General features: G+C 39.2%; 1 protein-coding gene across 9 annotated transcripts in view; it reads right to left on the minus strand.

Annotated features, from left to right (window-relative positions):
- Positions 1 to 23,877, minus strand: part of PSD3 (pleckstrin and Sec7 domain containing 3) — an 804,858-nt gene that overhangs the window by 65,316 nt on the left and 715,665 nt on the right. For all 9 annotated transcript variants that reach the window (XM_069075744.1, XM_069075743.1, XM_069075746.1 and 6 more), the window contains 2 exons: positions 21,062 to 21,206; positions 5,506 to 5,649 (listed from right to left, as the gene is read on the minus strand). In XM_069075744.1, coding sequence (XP_068931845.1) covers positions 5,506 to 5,649; positions 21,062 to 21,206 — 289 coding nt within the window. The remainder of the gene's footprint in view (positions 1 to 5,505; positions 5,650 to 21,061; positions 21,207 to 23,877) is intronic.

A 23,877-nucleotide genomic window follows, 5' to 3' on the forward strand; every position in this document is an offset into this window, starting at 1 on the left:
GACTGCCAGGGGCCGGAGCTGCTGGGAGCGTGCTTCCAGGACGCTGGATGGTTGCTGTGCGTGGGGAGAGGAGGACCTTTGCCTGAGGTAGCCTGTTCTGTTTTAAAGGCTTGAAAATGTGGGTGCTTTCTACTTTATCTACCTGTGCCAATATCATAACTACTCTGATGGCTTTCACTTTCTGGTTTTGGGACTCAGTCTTTTGGTATCTTAATAAATTTTCTAGTTTATTTCCTCATATGGCAAACATGACGTATTTTGTAATGGATAATTATATCAGCATATTTGTAATCTCTATAGGCATTGTGAATATGGCATTGCTGATACACTACCCTAGAAACAAAAATAAGCACCTTCTTTTACAATAAACCTGTTTCTTTGGATATCTTTAACACAAAAAAACAGTATTCTAAAATGTTCGATTCTGGTAAGGAAACTGTCCACTTTAATATTTCTCTGTCAGGAGCATGGCAGCCTACTTACCACAGGGCTGCTTAGGAAAGGATGCTTGTAAAACACAGCACTTCATTTTTCTTAAAGGGTCCCCCTAGCTCAAATTAAAATAGCTAATGGGCGAGTCAGGTGGAGGGGACTCAGCCTAGCAACTCAAGTGGCACCGGAGGAGAACTTCAGTGAAATTATCTATTAGAGAAACAGTCACATTTATATAGCATGTTGTACTTCACATTTCCAAAAAGCTTTTTATGCATTCATTCATCTCATCTCCCTGGCAGCCAGTGAAATAGTTATTGTTAAGTACCTATGGTGGAGAAGGGATAAGCATCATTTTGCTTGGCTCCAATGGGCAGAACAATACGGTACTATAGGGAAAGGTGTAGAAAGGCAGGTTTAATAATAATGACGATGATAATTTAACATTTTGCATACTGCACAAAGTATGTGTAAGACTTTATATATTATCTCATTTGATCTCATTTTAGTTTGAGACAAGGAAAAACTTCCTAACAAAAATGGAATAGGGCCATAATGGGAAATTATCAATATACCCTCATTCTGTTTTCTTTCACTGGTTTCAATATGATCTGCCTTGGAGCTCTTTCATCAGATCTGGTCTTGCTGAAGAATAAAACCAGTAGCTAACTGCAAGAGGCCAGAAGGATGTTTCAGTTCTACAAAGGAGAAAGCTGAGCCACTAACTGGCTGAATGCATCCAGGTTCCAATTAGTGCAAATAATAACAAATCCCCTTAAATGGTGCAACTGGCACAACTGGAAGGTATAATTATGTAAAATAGGGTAAGTGGTTCCAGGGCAATGCTGTCACTTCAGGGTATTCATTGTTCACACAAATAGGAACCTAGCTGTGGTTGGCCTAGGGTTTTATCACTAGGGAGAATTTGGACTTGACCTTAAATCTTTGAACCTCAAGTTCAATGCTTTTTCTATTATACCATATTGCTTCCTCTATGCAATCTCATCAAAAGTTAGTGGTAAAATTCACATTACAGAAATTCATGTCCCATTAAGCTTTCTGGAAACATATTTCTTGGGAAAAGTGTAGCAAACCCTTGCAAAACCTTTGCAGAATATGAGGTAAGAGAGTATAAGAGAGCAGAGAAGGTACTCTGTTTGGAATCAGAGTTGGGATGTTGACTCTGCCACCACTGACTTTGTAGCCTTGAGCAGAGCAGTTCCATTGCCTGGGTCTTAATTTCTTCCTTCACAAATCAGGGAGTTGGATTCCTTGGTCTTTTTGGCTCTAAGATGTCCTTATGATCCCAATGTAGTTTAGTTTGTAATTATATTAGCACCACAGATCTATTACAACCTTGAAGAGTTTGATTGCAATGAACAGAGGATATTCAAATATAACAGAAAAAAATTCTAAAGACTCAAGAGATGAAAAATTTAAGAAGGCTTTGGAAAAGTGACAAAGACTTAAGCCAAGTCCATTTCTGAAAGCTAAAATATTGCTTCCTTTTATTCCTGAGAATCAGTGCTAACAACTGTTCTTTGGGCTGTCTCACAGTCATTTTTTGGCAACCTGGGGAAAAGCTCTGACCCCTCTGAATCAAAAGCTTAAGGTGAATGTCTTGAGTGCTGGGAAGTGTTGTAAAAGTTAATTAACATGTGTGAAATCAAATGGGGTGTGTGGCTGAAATCCCCTTTGGAAGTGTGAAGAACTGTGATTGCTTTTAGAGAACTCCTCTTCCCTGAGGGCAAGCAAGACAACTACAGAACAGGGAGTTTTTCATTCTTTCACAAATTCCAGACTTCCCCAAAAGAATGCATGGATGAATGATCAAGGTTACCATGTCAGGACAAGGGCTGTCTTCCTCAGATATCTGGAGAGTAAGGACAGACCTTCTTTTTGCTGCCTGGAAGATCTTTCTTGTATAAAATTATCTGCAGACAGAATGGATGTGCTTATTGACAAACAAAGCTATCCTAAGGTTTAACTGCATCAGTCCTTCTGTCCTGTATAACCAGTAAATGATTTTTCAAAATGGAAAGGAAAGCCTCAAGGTTTGGAGAGCATCTAGAGAAATTATCAATGAGGTAATGGACTGACCACACTGGTAATGGTAATGGCATCTATCACAACATCAATGTGGAGAAAAATGATATGTGTGTATAAATGTGGATATATTTCATAGTTTTTCACACCTGCAAAGGGGCTTTCAACCACAGGTCCCATTTGATTCTACATTTGTATACATACACACCCACAAACATTCATATAGATTCTACATGTGAATATGTACACACACATTTATATGTGTGTGTATGCATAGGCTCCAGAGTGTTGTAATCTATTTACTACTCTGTATATGATATAATCAAACCTTCATTAATGTTGGGGAATGTGGAAATAGAGTAAGTAAATCAGAACAGCCAAAGGAGGTAGGTTATAGAAGATGGAAGCAAGGGTAGGTTGACTATAAGAGTATGGGATCAAAAGTTATTCTCCAATAGTGACGTGGTAAAGTAAACATGCAACAGATCCAAAAAGAATTGCAAACTATAAACTGTAGGATAGAATAGTTCAAGTCACTAATGATAAAAGGAATGCAAATCAAACAATTCAAGGTTCTGCTTCACATCTAGCAAATTGGAAAACATGAAAATCAGGAAAACCAATGTTGGACGAGTCAGGGAAAAATAATTACATTACACAGGGGTGGGAAATCTGAGGCCTCAAGTCAAATATTGCCTTCTAGATCCTTGGGTGTGGTCTTTTGACATAGTCCAAATTTTACAGAATAAATCCCTCTATTAAGGGGATTTTTTCTGTGAAATCTGGATTCAGTCAAAGGGCTGCATTTGAGGACCTAGAGGGCCACAAGTAGCCTTGAGGCTCCAGGTTCCCCACTCTTGCACTAATGCATGGCTGGAGGAGCTATGAATTTGTGTGATCATTCTAGAAAGCAATAGAGGAATAAAAGTATCCATAGCCTTTAACCTATAGATTTTACTACTGGGTATATTCCCTAACCAACTTAATGCTTAAAAACATTTCATATAGATCAAAATATTTATAGTAGCATTTTTTATATAAACCAACAAGTGGAAACCAAGTAGATGACCATGGATTGGGAATGGCTAAGTACGTTGTGGTATATGAAAGGAATGGAATAATACTATGCTATAAAACATGATGAATATGATAAATAGAGAAAGGGACAGGAAAACTCATAAGGCCCTGATGTGAAGTCAAAGAAATCCAAAAGGGGTGCAGCTGGGAGGTAGGGTGAGGAATGGCGGGAAAATGCCAAAGTAACCTTCTTTGGACAGAGTTATTACTAAACTAATAGATTAGGAGAATGTCATAGTTAAGAGTTCATCTACATTTTTGTACATCATTTGATAAAAAATTTCATGCTATTCCTGTGGAATACGGAAGGGAAGACAAACTCAACAGTGGTTGAATGGCTGGACTCAGATTACTGTGTTCAATGCTCAATGTCAGCAAAGCAGGAGGTCTCCAGGACACCATCCCAGGGACTGGTGCTTGGGCTTATGCCATTTCTACAGTGTTATCAATGACTCAGATAAAAATAGAGATGACATGATTACCCAATCTGCAGCTGACATAAAGATGGAAGGGAAAGCAAACACATCGGATGAGGAAGTCGGGATGCAGAAAGTTTTGACAGTCTAGAACAGAGGTGTCAAAAACAAGGGCCACACCACTCCTGAGTGTGGCTTGAACCATATTAAAATGTGACATTGAAGAAAAACAAAATTTAAAACCCAATAAAGCACAGACATTATTAATATGTGGTTTTCTAAGTCAAGATGTGGCCCCCAGAGATACATACAGTTTAGTGGCCCTCATTTCTAGATGAATTTGACATCATTGGTTAAGAATAAAGGGCTAAATATAACAAGATGACATTTAAGAGGAATAAATGTAAAGCTTATTGAGTAGCAGTGTACATAGAAGATAAAAAGTTCACCTTGCAGTCTGAACCTGGATTTAAGTTCCAATTCTAACACATGTTCGTTATGTGACCCTGGGTAAGTGACAGCCTCCTTAAGAATATAGGTTGGAAAATATTTGCTAATCTGTATTGGTAGAGGAAGTTTCCTCACCTAGATTCCCCCATGATGATTAAATTATGTGTCTGGACCAATTGCACCCTCAACTTGCCAATTAAACTCCTGGCATTTGGGTTCTGAAAATCAACGCCACAAGAACCAGATAGTGGGGGCCATGATGTCCAAGCAGGTTTTTGTTTTTTGAGCTTGAAGGGACTTTAGAGGTCATCTAGTCTGATCTTCACCTTCTAAAGAATGAGGAAATGCATTCAGGGAAGTTTGACCAAGATAATATGTGCAGTGAACAAGAGAGGTAGGATTTATAGCCAGGCATTCTGATTCTAAAGTTACTGTTCTTTCCTATGTACCACAATTGTTTCTCTCCATAGGTGACTCCAGAGACCTTCCAACACTGGAATTTTGCGGTTCTGAACCACAGAAATCTTGTATTCACCTCTGACATCTTCCATGATTGATCTTCCAAGGAAAGAGATGTGAGAGCCCTCTACCTCACCTCTCACCCTCCCATCAATCAGGCAAGTAGTTTGTAGGTAGTCTTCAGGTAGGGGATGCTTTATCATAACTGGTCTGTACCTCGAATCCAGTAATAAATACTCTAGGATGTCAAGAATTGAGCTATAGGGAGCTGACCAATTACTTGCTGGGGAAACTAGAGTCAAGCATGGGTATCTGTGACTTCCATCAAGGCTACCTACTTTCTTCTTTCTTGAAGCTGCAGGTTTCATCATATGCATTTTGTGCACACGTGTGTGTGTACACACATTATGCTTATGAACATATAACACAGACAATGAGCATATAGTTCCCTAAACCTCTAATCTCCATGGAGAAAGAGAGAGGGATGTAGAGGAAGGAGGAGAGAGAAGAAAAGGGAGAAATAGATAGGAAAAGAAGAAAGAGAGAAGAAAAGAGGGAAGAGGAAGGAGAGACAGACAGAGAGGTGGACATCTGGCCTCTTGGGCAGGGGCATGACCCCCTGTACCTCAAACTCCAGGTAGTGGTCTTTCAGCTTGTATTCATCAATCTCTTTAGCCTTGACTTTCTTGTCAGGTGGGTAAGAGCGGTGCTCAGCCAGCTCTGTGGAAATCTGCTTGAGCTTGCTTTCATGTGATTTTAGCTGTTCATCCTGCAGAAAGAAGATTCAGCATTTCAGTGTTCAGAGAAAAAAAAAAGAATCCAATAAAGGAAAACACAAGGGACTCAAACTGTACCTGATGGATTCTCTTTTGCTCAAATTGGTCATTGAAAAATGACTTCAGTTCACAATCCAATATACTATTACTTCCTCCTCTCCTCCTCCTCCTCTGGGCCATGCTTGGCAGGCCTCTTTCCCCAAGTGGGCACCAAGCCACCTTTCTCTAAGCAGGCAGTTTTTCCTTCACAAGTCAGGGTGTGATCCACCTTGTAATCTTTTCATCAGCCTTGGCTGCTACCTGGCCCCCTCAGCTTCCTCAAGAACCTCACTTTACAGATGAATAAGATGAGCAGTTAATTAGCTTGCCTGAGGCCAGAGGGTCAGCAGCTAATTCTAAACCCACAAAAGCCATGATCCCATTTTATCATATTTCCATTTTATTTCTTTATGTCAACACCTATGTGCTTTTAGGGTTATACTGCTTTCTGTGACTACTACTACTACTGACAAGGGGACAGGAGAAGAAAAGGGATTCATTACTGGATTTATTAAGAAATCACAATATGGCTTCACAAAAAAATTAATAATTTAAAAAAGCAAACACAAGAAACACCAGGACTTGTTATATGTATGCACTTCAGTGAATCCCTCAATAAAACATACAATTTATTTTTACTTAGAGGTGGCTAGTATGGTGGATCAAGAAGTTTTGGATTCAAATCCTGCCTGTCATACTTACTAGTTGTGTGATCCTGAGCAAATCACTTAATTTCTCTGTGTCTCAAGAAATTCAACAGGTCTCATCTAAAAAGTGCTAGATGGAGGTTGGGGGGGGGAGGGGTTGGCTAGGTGGTGCAGTGAATAGAGCTCAGGCCCTGGAGTCAGAAGGACCTGAGTTCAAATCTAGCCTCAGACACTTAACACAAAAACTAGCCGTGTGACCCTGGGCAAATCACTTAACCCCAATTGCCCTCCAAAAAAATAAAAAGTTCTAGATGGGACTATATAGGTGGATGGAGTTTCTATACTAGGAGTTCCTCAGGCTGACAAAGCACAGATTCTTTGCATATTTGCACATAATTTTACTTAAAATCATAGAATGCTAGGTATAGAAGGAAGTTCATTCCGTCCACTCCCTCTCTTTTGACAGATAAGGAAAATAAGGATAAAAAGAAGCAAAAAGGACTTGACAAAAGTAACATGTTTAGCAAGTGGCAAAGTCCACATATTTGAACCCCAGACTTCCTAAATATCAGTGTTGTACTCTTAAAATGCAGGGACAAATAGTCTTGGGTGCTACTTTTACAAAGAATCACAGAATCTTAAGAACTGGGGGAAGGAAGGTAGCTAGGTAGTGCAGTGGGCAGAGTGCTAGGCTGGGAGTCAGAAAGACCTGAGTTCAAATCCACACTCAAATACTAGCTGTGTGACCTTGGACAAATCACAATTTTGTTTGCCTCAGTTTCCTCATCTGCAAAATGTAGATAGTAATAGTGCCTACCTCCCAGGGTTTGTTGTAAGGTCAAATGAGATAATAATTGAAAAGCGTTCAGCACAGTATCTGGCATACAGTACTTGCTACATAGAAATTATTTATTACTACTATTATCATTATTACAAAAGAACTCCTGAGGTCAAAGACTCCAACCCATATCTAAACAGGAATGCCTTCTACAACATTCCTGTCCAGTGGTCATCCAACCTCTGTCTCCAGTGATAGGGAAATCATTAGCTCCAGAGAGAGGCCATTCCACTCCTGGAGAGCGCCAATACTTTTCAAGATTTTCCCTTTTATCAAACTGAAATCTCTCCCTCTGCAATTTCCCAAAGTAGCTAGTTCTGTCCTGTAGATAGAAACAATCTTCTCAACCTCTTAGGAGAGGAAATGTAGAACAATTATGGATAAACAAGGGTATAACATGGGTATACACACACATATAATAGAGGAGTAAAGAGAGAAAAGCAAGAAGCACAAAGCAGGGTGGGGAGAGACAGAAACAGAAATACATGAAAATGTTAGGTGATCTCATAAAGGAGGTACTAATAAGTGTGGGGAGGGTCCCAGAAAGTCCTCTTCTAGGAAGTGGGGTTTGAGATGAAGGAGGTCAGGGAAGCCTGGAAGCAGATACAAGGAAAGAGAGTATTATCAAACATGCGGGGGGAGAGTTAAGGAAAATGTCCAGAGTAGAGAGATGTAGATGTATGTGAGGGAGAGCAAGAAGGCAGGTACTGTCAAATAGCGAAATATGTGGCATACTTTCCAATAGTGGAAATGTAGGAAAGCAGTCAGGTTATGAAGCACTTTAAATGTTAGAGGGTTTTATATTTGATTCTGGAGGTAACAGTTAGCCACTGGCCATCATTGAGCCATAGGTGGAATGTCAGATCTACAATTTAGAAAAGGGACTTTGGCAGCTGAGTGGACAACAGACTGGAGAGATGTGAGGCATGGAGACGCAACAGCAAGTAATTACAGGAGTTCAGGGGGGGTGATGAGGGTTTTGCCCCCAAAGAGGCTGGATATCTGGAGAAAAGCTAAATACAAGAAATGATGAAAAGGCCAAATACACTGTGGTTATAGACTTTTAACAGGAGAAAGAGCAGAAGGGAAGTGAGCAACATTTTATGGCAAACCAAGAGGGCTCCATGAGGCCTGGTGTTCCCAGGTGGCTCTTCCCCTGGTCTTCTGTGCCATGTAGAGAAGGCCTACAAGTTGTTCTTGGAGGTTGACTTGTCAGGCACAGAGAACACCAAGGAGTGGGTAAGGGCGACTTTGCTGTAAGATCAGTCATAGATCAATAACTTTTTCTGCTCTCTTTGGGGATACAACTCTCTCATTTTTATTTATGTGGAGGATGTATATCCAATTTGTGGAAATACTGTAGAGGGATACTTTCCACACTGAAGTGGTTTGACTAGATGATCTCTAGAGTAGGGGTTCTTGACCTAGAGTATGTGAACTTAAAAAAAATTTAATAATAACATTGCTTTAGAATTGTGTGTATATTATTTTATGCATTTAAAAACATTCGGGGAAGACAAAGGCTCCAAAGGCATGAAACAAAAATGGCTAAGAATCCATGTTCCACAGTTTCTTCCATCTCTAAGGTTAAATTACCTTGGCAGTTAGAGATTGTAGGAATCCGTTTAAAGCTTATGGGTACTGGAAAGTGTAGGCTATAGGATGGAAGGCAGAGGAAAATGAAAAGGGGTAGGATGGGAGAAGAAGCAGAGGAGAGAAAGGTTGGCAAAGATCTTCAGGAAGGTCTTCAAAGAAGACCTTCAATTTATAGAGATTAAGAGATAATAAAGGAAGAGGGAAGAAAAAGGTCCAGGCAGAAAGAAGAGAAGAAAGAGATGAGTCTAGAGGAGGAGGGAAGAATTCACCAGCAGAGACCCGGGATCACTAGCACCTTTAACAGACCATGCAGACCTTTTTAAAATCTCTAATAAAAAAAAAAGCACGATGAAAAATGGCACCACATTGACAGTCGGAGAGTGGGTAGTATACAGAATAGTTCCCCTGGAAGTCAGTCTCATATCTTCCTTATTTAAAACATGATGTGGCACACGGTGAATCAGCAGGTTAGCAGAACCTACAGATGTTATAAACAAAAACAAGGATGTAGGAGGAGTGGGGTGGGGGAGAGGGAGAGAGGAAGGAGAGGGGAGAGGAGGAAAGAGAGAAGAAAGAGACACACAAAGTAGGGTGGGAAGAGAGACAGGGAGAGGGGGAGACAGACAGACAGACACAGGAACACAGAAACAGAGACACAGAGAGATAAAGAGAGAAAAGAGAAAGGAGAGAGAGGACTAACACAATCAGTTCTTAGGAAAAGAAAATAGAGAACAAAGTGTTACCAAAACAAGATGAAAACTCATCATTTTCTATGAGGTTTATTTCGGGGGGGGGGGGGGGAAGAGGAGGGACCTAGGGCAAAGCAGTGTTTGGGAGAAAGAAAATAGGTGGGAATCCCTTTAAAAAGTTATAATTGGTAGATACTCAAGGTAGGTTGATGGCAAAATATAATCATACTACATTCAATTTCACCTATACACATTCATCCTGCATTCAACGCAACCATTTCCATGAAGCGTTTCCTGATCTTCACCGAATCAGAAATTATCTCTAACTCCTCAGAGTTCTCTAATAATACTTTATTAGTACTTCTCCTATATACTTTTGATCTCTTTTGTATTATAGCCACTTGGACACCTGTCATCTTCCTTTCTAAGTTCAGGGACATTGTATTTTTTAATCCTAATTTAGCTTAGCTCTCTAGCTCTCAGTTTTCCTATATATAAAATAAGGGAATTGGAAATTAGCGGAAAGTCCTTTCGAACTGTACAGGTTAATGATCTGAAGAGTGAGGTGTTTGAAACAGAGAGTTAAGATCACTTGGGCTCAGTCTGGCCTCTGACACACATTCATTGTGTGACTGGGCCAAGACATTCTCTCAATGTTCTAGGGAACTCTAAGATGAAGTCAAGGAGCATCTCTGTAAAGGTCCTTTCCTCCAAAGAAGCCATAGGTCCAGTTCTATCTCATGAGACAGCAACCTTGTCTCCAAGGTTACTTTGCTCAACACATAACCACAATGAGATATCTGCTAAACCAGAGGCGTCAAACTCACAGTTCCAAACCAGATTAAAATGTAATTGGGAAATGTTTAACAAAATAAATATACAACATAACATAGATAATGTTAATTTATGGCTTTTTAAAATCAATATGCAGCCCCAGGGATCAGTTCCTATTTGAGTTTGACACTTTTGTGTTAAAAAATGATTTTGCTTAACTTGGAGACCACCAAAAGGCAGGCACACTGAAAGACTCTAAAGAAAAGGAACATTTAAATGCTGGGAGTGGAAGGATTGGTTTGCCTTCCTTGGATCTTGGGAAAAAACATTCTGTTAGCTCTCTGAGACTCTGAGCATATTCTGTTTTGCATTATGCATTTTGCATAGGGCCTAGCACTTTTCTGCAAACAGTGTTTGCTGCGCTGAGTTAAATTACACAGTTATTGCATGTTGCTGCTATTATTGGATCATGTTTAACTCTTCGTGATCCCTTCTGGGATTATACTGGAGTGGTTTGCCATTTCCTTCTCCAGTTTGTTTTAGAGATGAGGAAACTGAGGCAAACAGGGTTAAGTGACTTGCCCAGGGTCCTACAGCTAGTAGGCTGAGGCTTCCTGATTCCACTGACCTACCTAGTTGCCTCCAATTACTGTATAGTTATTGCTAAACTGTAAACTATGGGGGCAGGAACCATGCCACCATCATGACAATAACATTGACATGGTATTCTCTACATGTTAATAGTGGTTATTAAAAGGTAATAGATAGCCAATAGCATTATTAATAACAACATTCATGACTGAATGAATGCCTTAGGAGGTAAGTGGATAGTGCAGCAGGGGATAAAGACAGAATAAAAAAGCATCTGGGGCCATCTTGAGGATCATTTTAAGCACAGATCTGGGATTGGAAGGGATCTCAGAGGCTAGCTAGTTCAATCCCCTCATTTTTACATATGAGGAAAATGAGGCCTGGGGCATTTAAAGTGATTAGTTAAAGGTCACATAGATTGTAAATCTCAATGGTGGGATATGAACCCAGCTCCCCTGACCCCAGATCCAGTTCCCCCAGATCCTAATATGATATTGATAGCTGCAGAGTAACTTAACCCATATCAAAGGATTATTAATAAAGTCCCCTGCAAAGATGACTGTTTCTCACTGCATCAAAAACCTGACTTGATTTTCCAGGCTTTTCTACAAATGGATCCAGACGAGCAGCCCTACTTTTATTTCTTACTAATCCCCAACACCCACCCTTGGTTCTAACCCATCCAGTTCTTGACTCAAATTCTTCCCCTCGCTGTCTACTATGACCACTCTCCTGTGAAATACTGTAGCATTCAGAGTCTTGACAACAGGATTTGGTGCTTGATTATATTTTCCTGAATATCCTACAGGCCTTCAATTCACATCCTCCTTACTTATTCCAGAATCTTCTCTTTTCTTTTATGATATAACTCGAGCACTATTTTCTGCTTACTTTTTTTTTTCCTGATTTTTCTTGATTTCTCCCCTGATTCCTCTCAGTTTCTAAGGCCATCTCTTCTAGGCTACCTTGTATTTAACTGCTTTGCATATAGTTATACTTCTTGATTTTTTGTTGATGGTATGCATTTTTACATATGCACTTGCTGTCTACCCTGTAAGCTCCTAGTAGATAGGGATGTTTCACTCTTTACACCTAATATTTCAAGGTCACACAGGTTTTAAGCATTAAAGGCAGGATTTGAATACAGGTCTACTGACTCCAGAGCTCCCTAATATGACCTCGGTAGTTGCTGAGTGTCTTAACCCATGTTAGTAGCACAGTGCCTGGAACAGAGGAGGCACTTAAAAACACTTATTGACCAAGTGATTGACTAGTCAGGTGGGTTTGTCTTTCCTATCCTTTAGGACAGTGATCTGGACTTATATTTCCTCTGCACATCCTCCTCCTCTCTGCTAGGACTTAGCATAGCACTAGGCAAAGAAGAGGTGCCCAATAAATACTTGTTAAATGACATAAAGAAGGGCAGCTAGGTGACACAATGGATAGAATGCCAGGTCTTAAGTCTTGAGTCAAATCCAGCTTCAGACACTGACTAGTTGTGTGACCCTGGGCAAGTCATTTGACACTATATGCCTCAGTTTCCTCATCTGTAAAATGAGCTGGAGAAGGAACTGGGAAACCCCTCTAGTATCTTTGCCAAGAAAACCCAAATGGGGGGCGAGGGGGTAGCACAGCGAGTAAGAGCACCGGCCCAAGTGTTGGGATGACCTGGGGATCGAATTCAGGCTCAGACACTTAGCACACCCTGAAACACCTGGCCATGTAACCTTGAGCAAGTTACTTACTCCCAATTGCTCATTAAAAAAAAAAAAAGAAAACCCAAATGGGGTCACAAAGAGTCGGACCCAACTGAAGACTAATAAAATGACATGAAGAGTATGAACACAAAAGGGAGGAAGGGCATGGTCAATTTATAAGTTTCTGACCTTCTGTGCTACTTTAAAGCCAAGACAGAATACTGAATGAAGGTCGTGAAAAATTATGCAACAGCATATAAGTACATTGAGAACAGGGATAAACACACACACATATATTTATGACCTTAGAACAGTGCCTTGTACACAGCTATTTGGTGTGTGATGAATAATAATAATTTTAAAAACAAACCCTACAGCCCTGCTAGAATAAAACACAACAATAGACCCATCTTGAACCTATTTTTCAAGAGAACATATGGGATTTTGATTGCTATAAGTATCACTAGAATCATCTGGGCACACAGTAAGAGTTTAATAAATGTTTGCTTGATCATTGCCTACAATACTGCGGTATAATGCTCAAGGACAAGGCTCCTGCAAACTCTGCTTTAATAATATCAAATAGAATTAGTTGAGACTCCCCCCATCTCATCCCCACTCCCTTTTACTTCCCTCTGAGAATAGAGTGTAAAGGAAAATTCTATCTTAAACTATTTATGAGAGCAACTTTCTCTCTACAAGGCAGTCTTGCTCTTTTGAGTGCTAATGAGCTCACTTCTCCATACACATGCATACAGTAAAGTTACCATATAGTACAAGTGATTCATTTGCTCAGTTCTTGTCCCTGGAAGAGTGGTTAGAAAGTTCTATTAAAGAAGGCTATTTATGGAGGCCAAATTCAGTGTAGAAATTCAAATAATAGCAAATCTACAAAACTCTTAAGTTCACAAAGTACTTTCCCTCACAACAATCCCAAGGACAGGCAGTATAGATGTTGCTATCCCCATTTTGCAGATGGGGAAACTTAGGATCCGTCTTTCTTAAGGTCCTATGGCCAGGAAATGTCAGAACCAGGATTCTGTCTCAGGTCTTCTCATTATAAGACTAGAGCTCTTGCTGTCACCCTATACAAGTGTCTAATGCTTGAATATTGGAGTAGAAAACATGGCTAATACTCCAAAAGGAATTTTCTTCCTCCTAGAAGAAAAATGTGCTTTGGCAACATTTTTATGGAAAAACAAGTAAAAAGGGTGAATCCTCCTACATGGCAGAGTTGTTCAGGAAGAAATATTACATTCTGCACTGAGTTGCACTGATGATCATCATAGTTAATAATTAAAGCTAATATGTTTTGGATAGAAGACAAAAATAAATTAAGGCCAGGAAATGACAGAGCAGATGAATACTTGTTTTGAGAAGTATACTTTTTAAAAACTGAACATTTAATTTTTCCTTAATTATAATTTGATTTTTTTTTTCAGCAGGACAATTAATGATTCTGTGCTTTCATACCATAAATTATTATCAAGAGTGCACTCAGTGTATCTGGCATTTAGTGAAGCCTGAGTCAGGTGTGGGAGTTTCAAATAATCCAGATTGCAGAAGTGGGTTGGGAGGTCAGACTGAAAGGAAATGAGATAAAGGTTGATGTAATCATTAGCACACCTGGAAGACTGCTAAAGGAAGTCCTGAGGACGTCTGCAGGGTGACTCCCACGAATAACTGACATATCCTTCTTCCATTTTTGGCTACAAGGCAGCTGGCTCTTTTCCCCTTCCCCATCCATCTCTCGGTAATTAGCATTTCTCACTGTAGTCTTGTATCAATCATTAAGATAAACATCTAAGGGATCATTTCTTTTCTGTAGAAATGGAAGGTAAGGGGCGGCCAGGTGGCTCAGCGAGTAAGAGCACCAGCTCCAGTGTCGGGATGACCTGGATCAAATCCGGGCTCAGATACTCAGCACCACACCCAGAAATAACTGGCTGTGTAACCTTGAGCAAGTTACTTAACCCCAATTGCTTTAAAAAAAAAAAACAAAATAAATGGAAGGTAAGACCCCAAGATGAAGGTCATCTTGGTTTGATTCTATTTTCTAGGAATAAGACTGAAGGATCTGCTTTTCCCTTTCTAGAGAAATAAAAGAAAGTGACAAAATCCTCTAAGCTATAATGCATTATACTTGATGCTGTGTTCTTATAACTCCCCTTACAAAATCTTTCCTTTGGTAGATTACTTACAGAAGTTATGCCTGATTAGTATGTGTTCTTTCTGCCCAGTAACAGTAAGAAAGGGCCTCAACTGTATTGGGAGGGAAGACATTATAAAAGAAGATATATAAGATCTCCAAAAGATGATAAAATATATTATTATCAAGGGGAACTGTGGAGCATTCTTCCCGGAAATTCAGGACAAAACAGCCCCTCCTCATAGGTAAAAACAGGTAAAAGCAGCAATTTCTGTTTCTTTCTTTTCTCCTTCATCTTTCTCAAAAAGTAGTAACTAGCTGGGTGTGAAGGCTCACATCTCTGATTTCTACTACCAGGGAGCCTGATACTGACAGAAATCAAGAGCTCCAAGTTCTGAGCCGAAGTGGACAGAGCTAACTGGGTGTACCCACTGACTCTAGCACTGATAAGGTCAGCCCTGGGGCAGGGCAGACAGATGGAGTGAGGAGGGGTGTGTGGCGAAGAAACCTAGGTCAGAAACAGAGCAATTCAAAGCCCCTATGCCAATCGGTAGTAGGACTGAGCCCATGAGTGCTTTGTAGCCTGAATGAGACAGAGAGACTGAGTATTTAAAAAAAGGAAAAAGAAAGTAATAACTACTCGATCTAGTCAGCTAAAATTGCTTCTTCCATCATGCTTCCAGTATGGGTTTTCCTTATATTAAATACAGGATTTCCCAAAAGTATTCATTCAGTTTTAAGCTTTTTGGGTTATCCTTTTTGTAGAATAGTTTTAGGCTTTTACAAAATTATTCCATCTCATAAAAAGAAAAATGTACTTGCTGACAATATAAGGAAAAAAAAACACTTCATGATATAAAATGAAATGCAACAAATATGAATAAAATCAATTTATCAATCAAGGTTGGAAAGATTCATTCAGTTCACAATCTCACTTGAATTTACCCAAAAGGAGCAAGGTAAATCTGACAAGAAGATGGCGGGAATGCAGAGACAGACTACAGGAGGTGCATTATTTGTAAACTTATCTTAAATTATTATAAAAATCATCATCTTGGAAAGAATGAGTCATCGAGCTAATACATTTGTGCCATCTATCTAATCCATTGATCCCAGAAAAAGAATTAAAAAAAAAACTCTAATAAAGTTGATGCTATACTCTCTTTTCATTAATACATTTGATTATACATTTGATATGTTTGTTCCAAAAGGAAGGAAACCCTTCTTAAAATCTAATTGAAACCCCTCCTGCTACAATTTATGACCTTTCTTTTGTTTTTTACTCTTTAGTGGTAAGACGAGATAACAGACATTAGCCAATTTGGGAAATGGTAAGATGATGATAAAGGATATTTCCAACACCATAATTGTTGTTGTTCAGTCATGTCTCATTCTTCATGACCTCATTTGGGGTCTACTTAGCAAAGACACTGGAGTAGTTTGCCATTTCCTTCTCCAGTTCATTTTACAGATGAGTAAAGTAAGGTAAATATAGTTAAGTGACTTGCCCAGGGTCACACACCTAGTAAGTATCTGAGGCCAGATTTGAACTCAGGAAATAAGTCTTCCTGATTCTAGGTTTGCCACTCTATCCACTATGCCACCTAGCCGCCCTTAGTATCAGAGAGGACTATTTCAACCAATCTAGCCTAGCTATGAAATTCAGGGGCACAGAAGTGGCAAATGAATCATGTATGTCTGTGTATGACAAGTAATATAGAGAACAAGTGTGATATTTCTTTTAAACAAAGACTTCAGAACCACTGTGAATCTAAAGAAAAGTCACAATCTGTGCCAGGCTTTGCAAACAGTAATTAGTCACAACCCCAACATGGCTGTGGGTTTTTTTTTAAATGCACATATTGCATAAAAGGGTTTCGTCTTTTTTGGCAGAAGGAGGTCATACAAACTCACACATATGTCATTAAGTTCTCCTAGTCCTCCCTTCTGCATGCGGAATAAATACAGTTCCTTCATATTCTATTATGGTGCCAAGGAAAAGAATTAAGAAGATAGGTCTTGGAAACCAGCTAATGGATGATGAAGAGATGGAGGTTTGGCGTGTAGGAGGCAATAGAAATGCCATCTGTGAGAAGGAAAGAGATAAGGGCAGAAGACAAGAAGAACAAGAAGGAATCACAGGAGAGTTTAAGGGTGTATCACGGAATCTCAGAGATGGCAATCCTTTCTAAAACAGCAATCTCAGTCAATTAACATACCTGACAAGGCATCATCCAATCTTATTTTGGAGACCTCCAATGAGGGAGTACTCAATATCTTACTGAAGCAATCTATTCTGCTTTTCAACAGCTCTAATTGCTTAGAGAAGTAGCTAGGCAGTGCTGGGGATAGAGTGCCAGGCCTGGCTGGAGTCAGGAAGACTCATCTTTGTGAGTTCAAATCTGGTCTCAGACACATACTAGTTGTGTGACCCTGGGCAAATCACTTAACCCTGTTTGTCTCAGTTTCTTCATCTGTAAAATGAGCTAGAGAAATCACTTTACCAAGAAAATCTTATCTTTACCCAGAAAATCCCAAATGGGGTCATGAAGAGACACACACAGCTGAAAAATGACTGAACAACAAGATGCTTTCTCCATTTGTATTTGTGAGGTTGATTATTAAGACTGCAGTTTATTGGATTTAGCTCAGTCTTCTAGCCTGTCAAAAGCATTTTGAATTTTGATTCTAGAAAGTGTTGAAAAAAATACTATGAAATCCTATTCATTTAGACTCCTAGCAAGTAGAAACTTCAATTAACCACATTTGGAGATAAAGATCAACATCCATAAAGATGACCTAAGATGCCAAAATTATTTTCTGAATTATCAACACTATAAAAATATTAAATCGTATACTTTCTTTTAATTGGATTTTTATATTCTAATTAGGTAAATATAATCCAGGAAAAGTATAAGCATTTTCATCCTGAAGACTGACTTAACCAGAATTCTCCATTCCCCAACTATTCTAGATAACTAGAGCTTTACTGCCTATAAAGAAAAGCAAAATACAAGGAAGAACAATGATGACTGGGAATATAATTACACAGAGAAAAATCAAACTGACTCAGTAAGGAGGTCAGTAACATGTTCTTCTGGAGTCAATGGTCATCTTGCCCAGTCCTTTTGCTAATCAAAGTTTACTCTTTGTCATTTTCTACTGATCAACCAATCCCATTACCAACTATCCTATCACCATTTTTACTCTTAACTCTTGGATAGCGTGAAGACAGTTCAGGTGACAAACTGCAAATTTTTATCCTTTTAAATAGTATGGAAGTATGAGAAAGAGAAAGAGACAGAGAGAGAGACAGGGACAGAGAGAGACAGAGAAACAGACAGAGAGAGACAGACAGAGAGAGAGAGAGAGAGAGAGAGAGAGAGAGAGAGAGAGAGAGAGACTATGAGGCAGGAGGACTGTAGCATCTTCTATTAACGAGATCTTACATGAAATTTATAAAATGAGGACACTGAAATAGAAAAGACAGAGCAAAATAAGCCCCATGATCAAAATCTTTTCAAGTCCCCAGTGAGACAAAAAACACATTTGCAAGACAGCTGCCCTGGAAGGCCAGTGGAGTAGCTCAGGTATGAACACATAATATTGATTCATTAATAGCACAGAGTGCTCTAAACAACTGAGCTAAGACACACACACATACACACACGCACACACAATAAAATTCAGTCTCTTACATGGAGTGTTCTGATTCACTGGGAAATAAAGAGTTTCCATAAAGGGACTACCCACAAAATACACATATCATTAAAACCCTACTGAATATAATATAATCTTTCTTTAATGACTGGAAAACACATTTCAGCATCTTCCATTACCACATGGTTATCATTACAGTCCTTCACTTAACTATCCTTCTATCTCCCTATTGTGCCTATGTCATTACTTTGCACACAGTAGGCACTTAGGATTTCAGAATTGCAGAGATCAATGGAACCTCAGAAAGGCCATTAAATGCAGTAGGAAGACCCTGTTCAACAGCTCCAATAAGTGGTCAAACAAACGTTCATCCAGTCTCCTTTGGATGGAGGCTCACTACTCTATTCCAATAGCAGGAATCCAGTGGTTTTTACGGCATCCCAGTCTCCTTTCGAATAAATTCTCTTCATTAGGAAATTTTCCCTTCAAATGCAATGACATATTCCTCTCTGCAACTTCCACCCATTGCTCCTGGGACAAATCAGAAAAGGTCAAATCCCTCTTCTGTATGACAGGTCTTCAAATACATATAATCATAGAATCCATATACCCTTTGTTGCTGTTCAATTGTTCAGTTGTGTTCTACCCTTCGTGACTCCACAGACTATACTGTTTGTGAGATTTTCTTGGTAAAGATATTGGGGTGGTTTGCCATTTCCTTCTCCAGTACGTTAAAGGAAATGAAGGTAAAATGACTTGCCTAGGGTCACACAGCTAGTAAGTGTCTGAGGCTGGATTTGAACTCAGGTTTTCCTGACTCCAGGCTCAGCTCTTTATCTACTGAACCATCTAACTACCTCCTAAGCAAACAGAGTAACTGTTTGCAGTTCATGCAGCCAGTAAATGTCAGAGGCCAGATTTGAACTCTTGGGTCTTGTCTTTTCTAGATAAATACTCCCAGGTTCTTCAACTGATCATCATAAGGTAATGATCACAAGGTTGTGGTGTGTAGCTAGGTCCTGATGAATGTGAAAATGAATCTCCTGACAAGGTCCTATGTATCTGAATTGCACTATTTGAAGCTATAATGATATAAAATATGGCAAGTTTTCCAGCCCAATGGAAATATCAAGTGCTAATTTCCAATAATGTGATCAATTCAGGAGATTAATTATTCCTATTGATTGGTACCTAGCCCTGGATCTGGAGCCTAAGATCTAAGGTTCAAATTTCAGTTTTATTTTCTACCTGGATGACCTTGGCATATTATATCCCCTTTTTTTAGCTGATTCATCTGTAAATTAAGGGGATGATACTATGGGGCTTCTATGGTCTTTTATCAGCTCTAATTTGTGATTCTTTATTAGAGTGGGCTGGGTAAGATATCTCTTGGGGTCCTTTTCAATGATAAATCTATGATCCTATGATCAAAACCCTGGTCAACTTTCTCTGCATGTTCTCCATTGTATTAATATTCTTCCTAGTCCCCCCATTGACTAACATCCTCCTTCCCATAAATATCTTGTATTTAACTACTTTGTATGCATTTGTATTTATTTAATCTGGGGGGAGCCTTTCCTTATGTCTCTGGTGCCTTAGCACATTGCCTGGAACATAGTAAGTACTTAATATATGCTTGGTAACCTGACTTTACATTTCTACTATACATTTTTATATTTACTTGTCTCCCACATTAGAACTGTAAGCTCCTTCAAAGAAGGTATTGGATCATTTTTTTGGTACTTGTGTAGCTACTGCTAACAGAGTACCTAGAATACAAAAGGTGCTTGTTGACTGAATGATAATGAACTGATGTTATCAGTACAACTGTTATCATGTGGGACTCTTGGAAATATTTTTGTGTACAAAAAAGGGGTCTTTCTTCTCAATAGGGTAGAAACCACTGCTGTATATAGAAGATAACACCACATGGCATCTATCCACCTTATTAACATAGTAATATTTTGAGCATTTCTGTTTCCAAAAGCACATTATCTAGTGTTATTATTGCAATTTTGAAAAGTGTATTGCTAATATAAATGTTAATGAAAATGTCATCCACTAAAATCCTAATTAGAGTCTTTTCCACAATGTGGAGGTGACCTTGGGTTAAACCAACTGCTAGGCCAATGGAACACAAGCTCCAGTTGTACCTACCAAGATAGTAATAGACACAGTGATGGACTTCTGCCTGATAGCCAACCTTGTTCAATGAAATGACCTTCATTATCAGGACACTGGCTACCAGGTGATGAATTTCTTTGGCCATGGCCATTCATGAAACCATCTAATTAAGTTCTGTGATTTGCAGTAGGACAGAGAATACCCACATTAATGAAATGAAATACAGCTAGGTCCCATTTAAGGTAAATAACAAATCCTGTAAAATGGTTGGATTATTTGAATTTGCACTGTGTAGTTCCACTGAGCTGGAAACAATTACCATAGTTTACATTATTATATCTTCTAGTAGTACAAATTAGAATACAAGAGATAACTTCTTAGGATTTGTTAATCATTAATCAAGACCTAGTTGTGCTGAATAATGGCTAACTTAGCACTTTCCTTCCAAGGCACAGATGAAATTGATTTTTTAGTTTGGTTGTAGAAAAGGCGGTAAATCCTGAATACTCATGAAACTTGAATTTTTCAGTCATAAAAAAAACAAAAACATCTAAAAGATAGCTCTTCCTTCCTCCAAGAAGTGTTATTCACTTTTATGTACCTGTGACAATTTTGTTGTCGTAGCTGGAAGAAGTGGACGGCTGAACTTCTTCTGGGAGCCAATAGCTGCTGGAAATGGGGGTGCTGAAAACACAGCGGCCACACAATTAATTCTGTTTATCCATGCTTCCATTTCCTCTGGGCTCCTGTAAAGGATGGAAGAAATTTTAGGTTGTTTATAAAATTGATGTTCCTCAATTCCTGCCTTCACTCTCATTGGTGACTAAGCACGTGGTTTAAAACAAAAAAGTTTTTCACATTGGTCTTGCTCTTCAGGATACCATTATTAGCCCATGGGCATCTTTCAACCTTGTCTGGTTTATTTCATTTTAGTAAAATGCTGTAGAGAGAAAAATTCCTTTTTCTTGGTCCTTCCACTTCCTCACTGTCCCAAATCTTTTGGTTATACCTCCTTCTGTATAACTGGGGTTCTTTGCCTAGCACTATGAGCTTTTTAAAAAAAATATTTTGGGGGCAGCTAGGTGGCACAGTGAATAGAGCACTGGCCCTGCAGTCAGGAGGACCTGAGTTCAAATCCAGCCTCAGACATTTGACACACTTACTAGCCACGTGACTTTGGGCAAGTCACTTAACCCCAATTGCCCTCCAAAAAAACCAAAAAAATATTTTGATAACTGAATTTAAATATAATTGGTTTATTTTGTATTCCTACATATTTTATTCATTTAAAAACATTATTCTGAGAAGGGATCTCCAGACTTCATTGCCAGAGAGGGCCATGATACCAAAAACAAAAACAACAAAACAAAACAAAAAACCCACTCTATTCTAAGGCTGTTAGAAACTGCTGTTTCTTAGATTCTAAAAATCCTCTGGAAAGCAATGACCCTTACATCACCCTCTACCCCAAAGATGGCCATCTTCAATTTTTGCTAAGTCAGATTCCATAAGCCCCAAGACAATGATGCTCTGGCACTCACTTTTCTCATGATCTGACACTGTGTTGACAAATTTTTGGTTGACTTCATTCCTTTTAAAAATCTCACTTTCTTTTTTGGAAAAATCCAAAAATCATGACTTCTTAAGTACAGAACAGTCACATGCTGCTTGCTCTGCACTCCCTCATGTGTGGAACCAACCATCGCTGTACATGAAAGTCCTCCAGGCTGACTTTGGCTCCCCCTTTAATTAGGAATCTATTCTACCTCCCTTCTCTTCCTTCTCCAACAGTGATTCTTTTAATGCTAGCTTTATCTAATGCCCTCTTCTTGATCCTCATCCTTTTTTACCTCTCTGCAATATGTGATAATCTTGGCTATCCTTCCTTGCTAGACACTCTCCTGAATTTTTGTGACACTTATCTTTTCTGTTTCTCCCCCTGCCTGCTAGATCCTTTGTTGGATCATCATTCATATCATGGTCATTAACTATGAGTATACTCTAGACTCTGTCCCGGGACTTCATCAGCTCCCATATGCAGAGGTCTCACAGGTCTACATATTTATATTTCATTTCTTTCCTGATCTCTGAACCCATAAAATAGCTGCCAATATATTAGGCATCTTGAACTGGCTGGCCCATAGACATCTCAACATTGGACAGTCCAAAGATACTTTAAAGTTTAAACTCCACATATTCAAAACTCTTTATCTTTCTCCCCAAACCAACTACTCTTCTAAATTTCCCTATTACTGTAAAGACAACCACTATCTTCCTATTCATCCCCACTCATAATCTGTCATTCCTCAAGTCCTCATTCTCACACCCCATTTCTAATCAGTTGACAAATCTTGTCATTTTTATCTCTACCGCATTTCTCATACACATCCCTCTCTTCTCCACTTACATAGCCACTACCATATTTTAGGTCCTCATCACCTCTTGTCTATTGTCTTTCCACCTTGAGTCTTTTCTCACTCCAACCCATACACTACAGAGCCAATAAAATGATTTTCCTGATGCCCAGTTCTGACCATGTCACATTAGACTCACTCAATAAATCCCAGTACTTCCTATTAGTTCTAGGATAAGACATAAAGTCTTCTATTGGTATTTAAACCTCTTATGACTTGGCCCCTTTCTACTTTTCACTTGTTCTTAAACATTACTCTGTTCTATACACAGAGCAAAAGAGCCATTTTAGTTGATTCACTATTTTATACTCAGGGTGCTCCATCATCTCCCATATCTGTCATTCCACTGCTGAGTCCCATACTTGGAATGCCCTCCCCCACTGGCCACTACCTCTTATAACCGGTTTTCTGCCCTGTTCCTTCCAAGCCAGATGCCTTGAATTTCGGCACATTCCATTCTTTCCCTAGTTTTCCTTCCAAGACTCAGTCCAATTACTGTCTTCCACACAAAGCTTTTCCTGATTCCTCCAGATGCTATTACAGTTCTTCCAAAACTACTTTGTATTCATGCTGTATATATTCTCTATGTATTTATATATGTATAAATAACTCCTCCATTAGAATGCAAGCTCTTTGAGGGAAGAGGACTAACTTCTGTCTTTGTATCTCCTGCATTTAACATAGCATCTGGCCAATATTAAGCACTTAATAAATGCTTGCTGTCTGATGAATCTAGCTTGGCCAATTCTTTCTCTGGGTTCTTTTCTTTAATCACCTAAGTCATAAAACCTATTTTCCTACTTCCCCAAGTCAGAGAAGTATCACTGTCTACAGGAAGAGACATAACTACAGCTTTTGAACTCAGTCTTCCCTACATAGAGTCCAAACAGAATGAATCTGCACACTGTAGCAGAAGAAACATGGAACTGAGTATCAAGATTCCAGTCTCAGCTCTTCTAGGGACCTTGGGCTAGATTCCTTCTCTCTCTGTAAAGTGGAGCTA

Source organism: Petaurus breviceps, unplaced genomic scaffold (assembly GCF_028583685.1).
Source record: "Petaurus breviceps papuanus isolate PSGF00001 unplaced genomic scaffold, PetGlider_PUasm1.0 90919, whole genome shotgun sequence".
Lineage (NCBI taxonomy): Eukaryota > Metazoa > Chordata > Mammalia > Diprotodontia > Petauridae > Petaurus > Petaurus breviceps.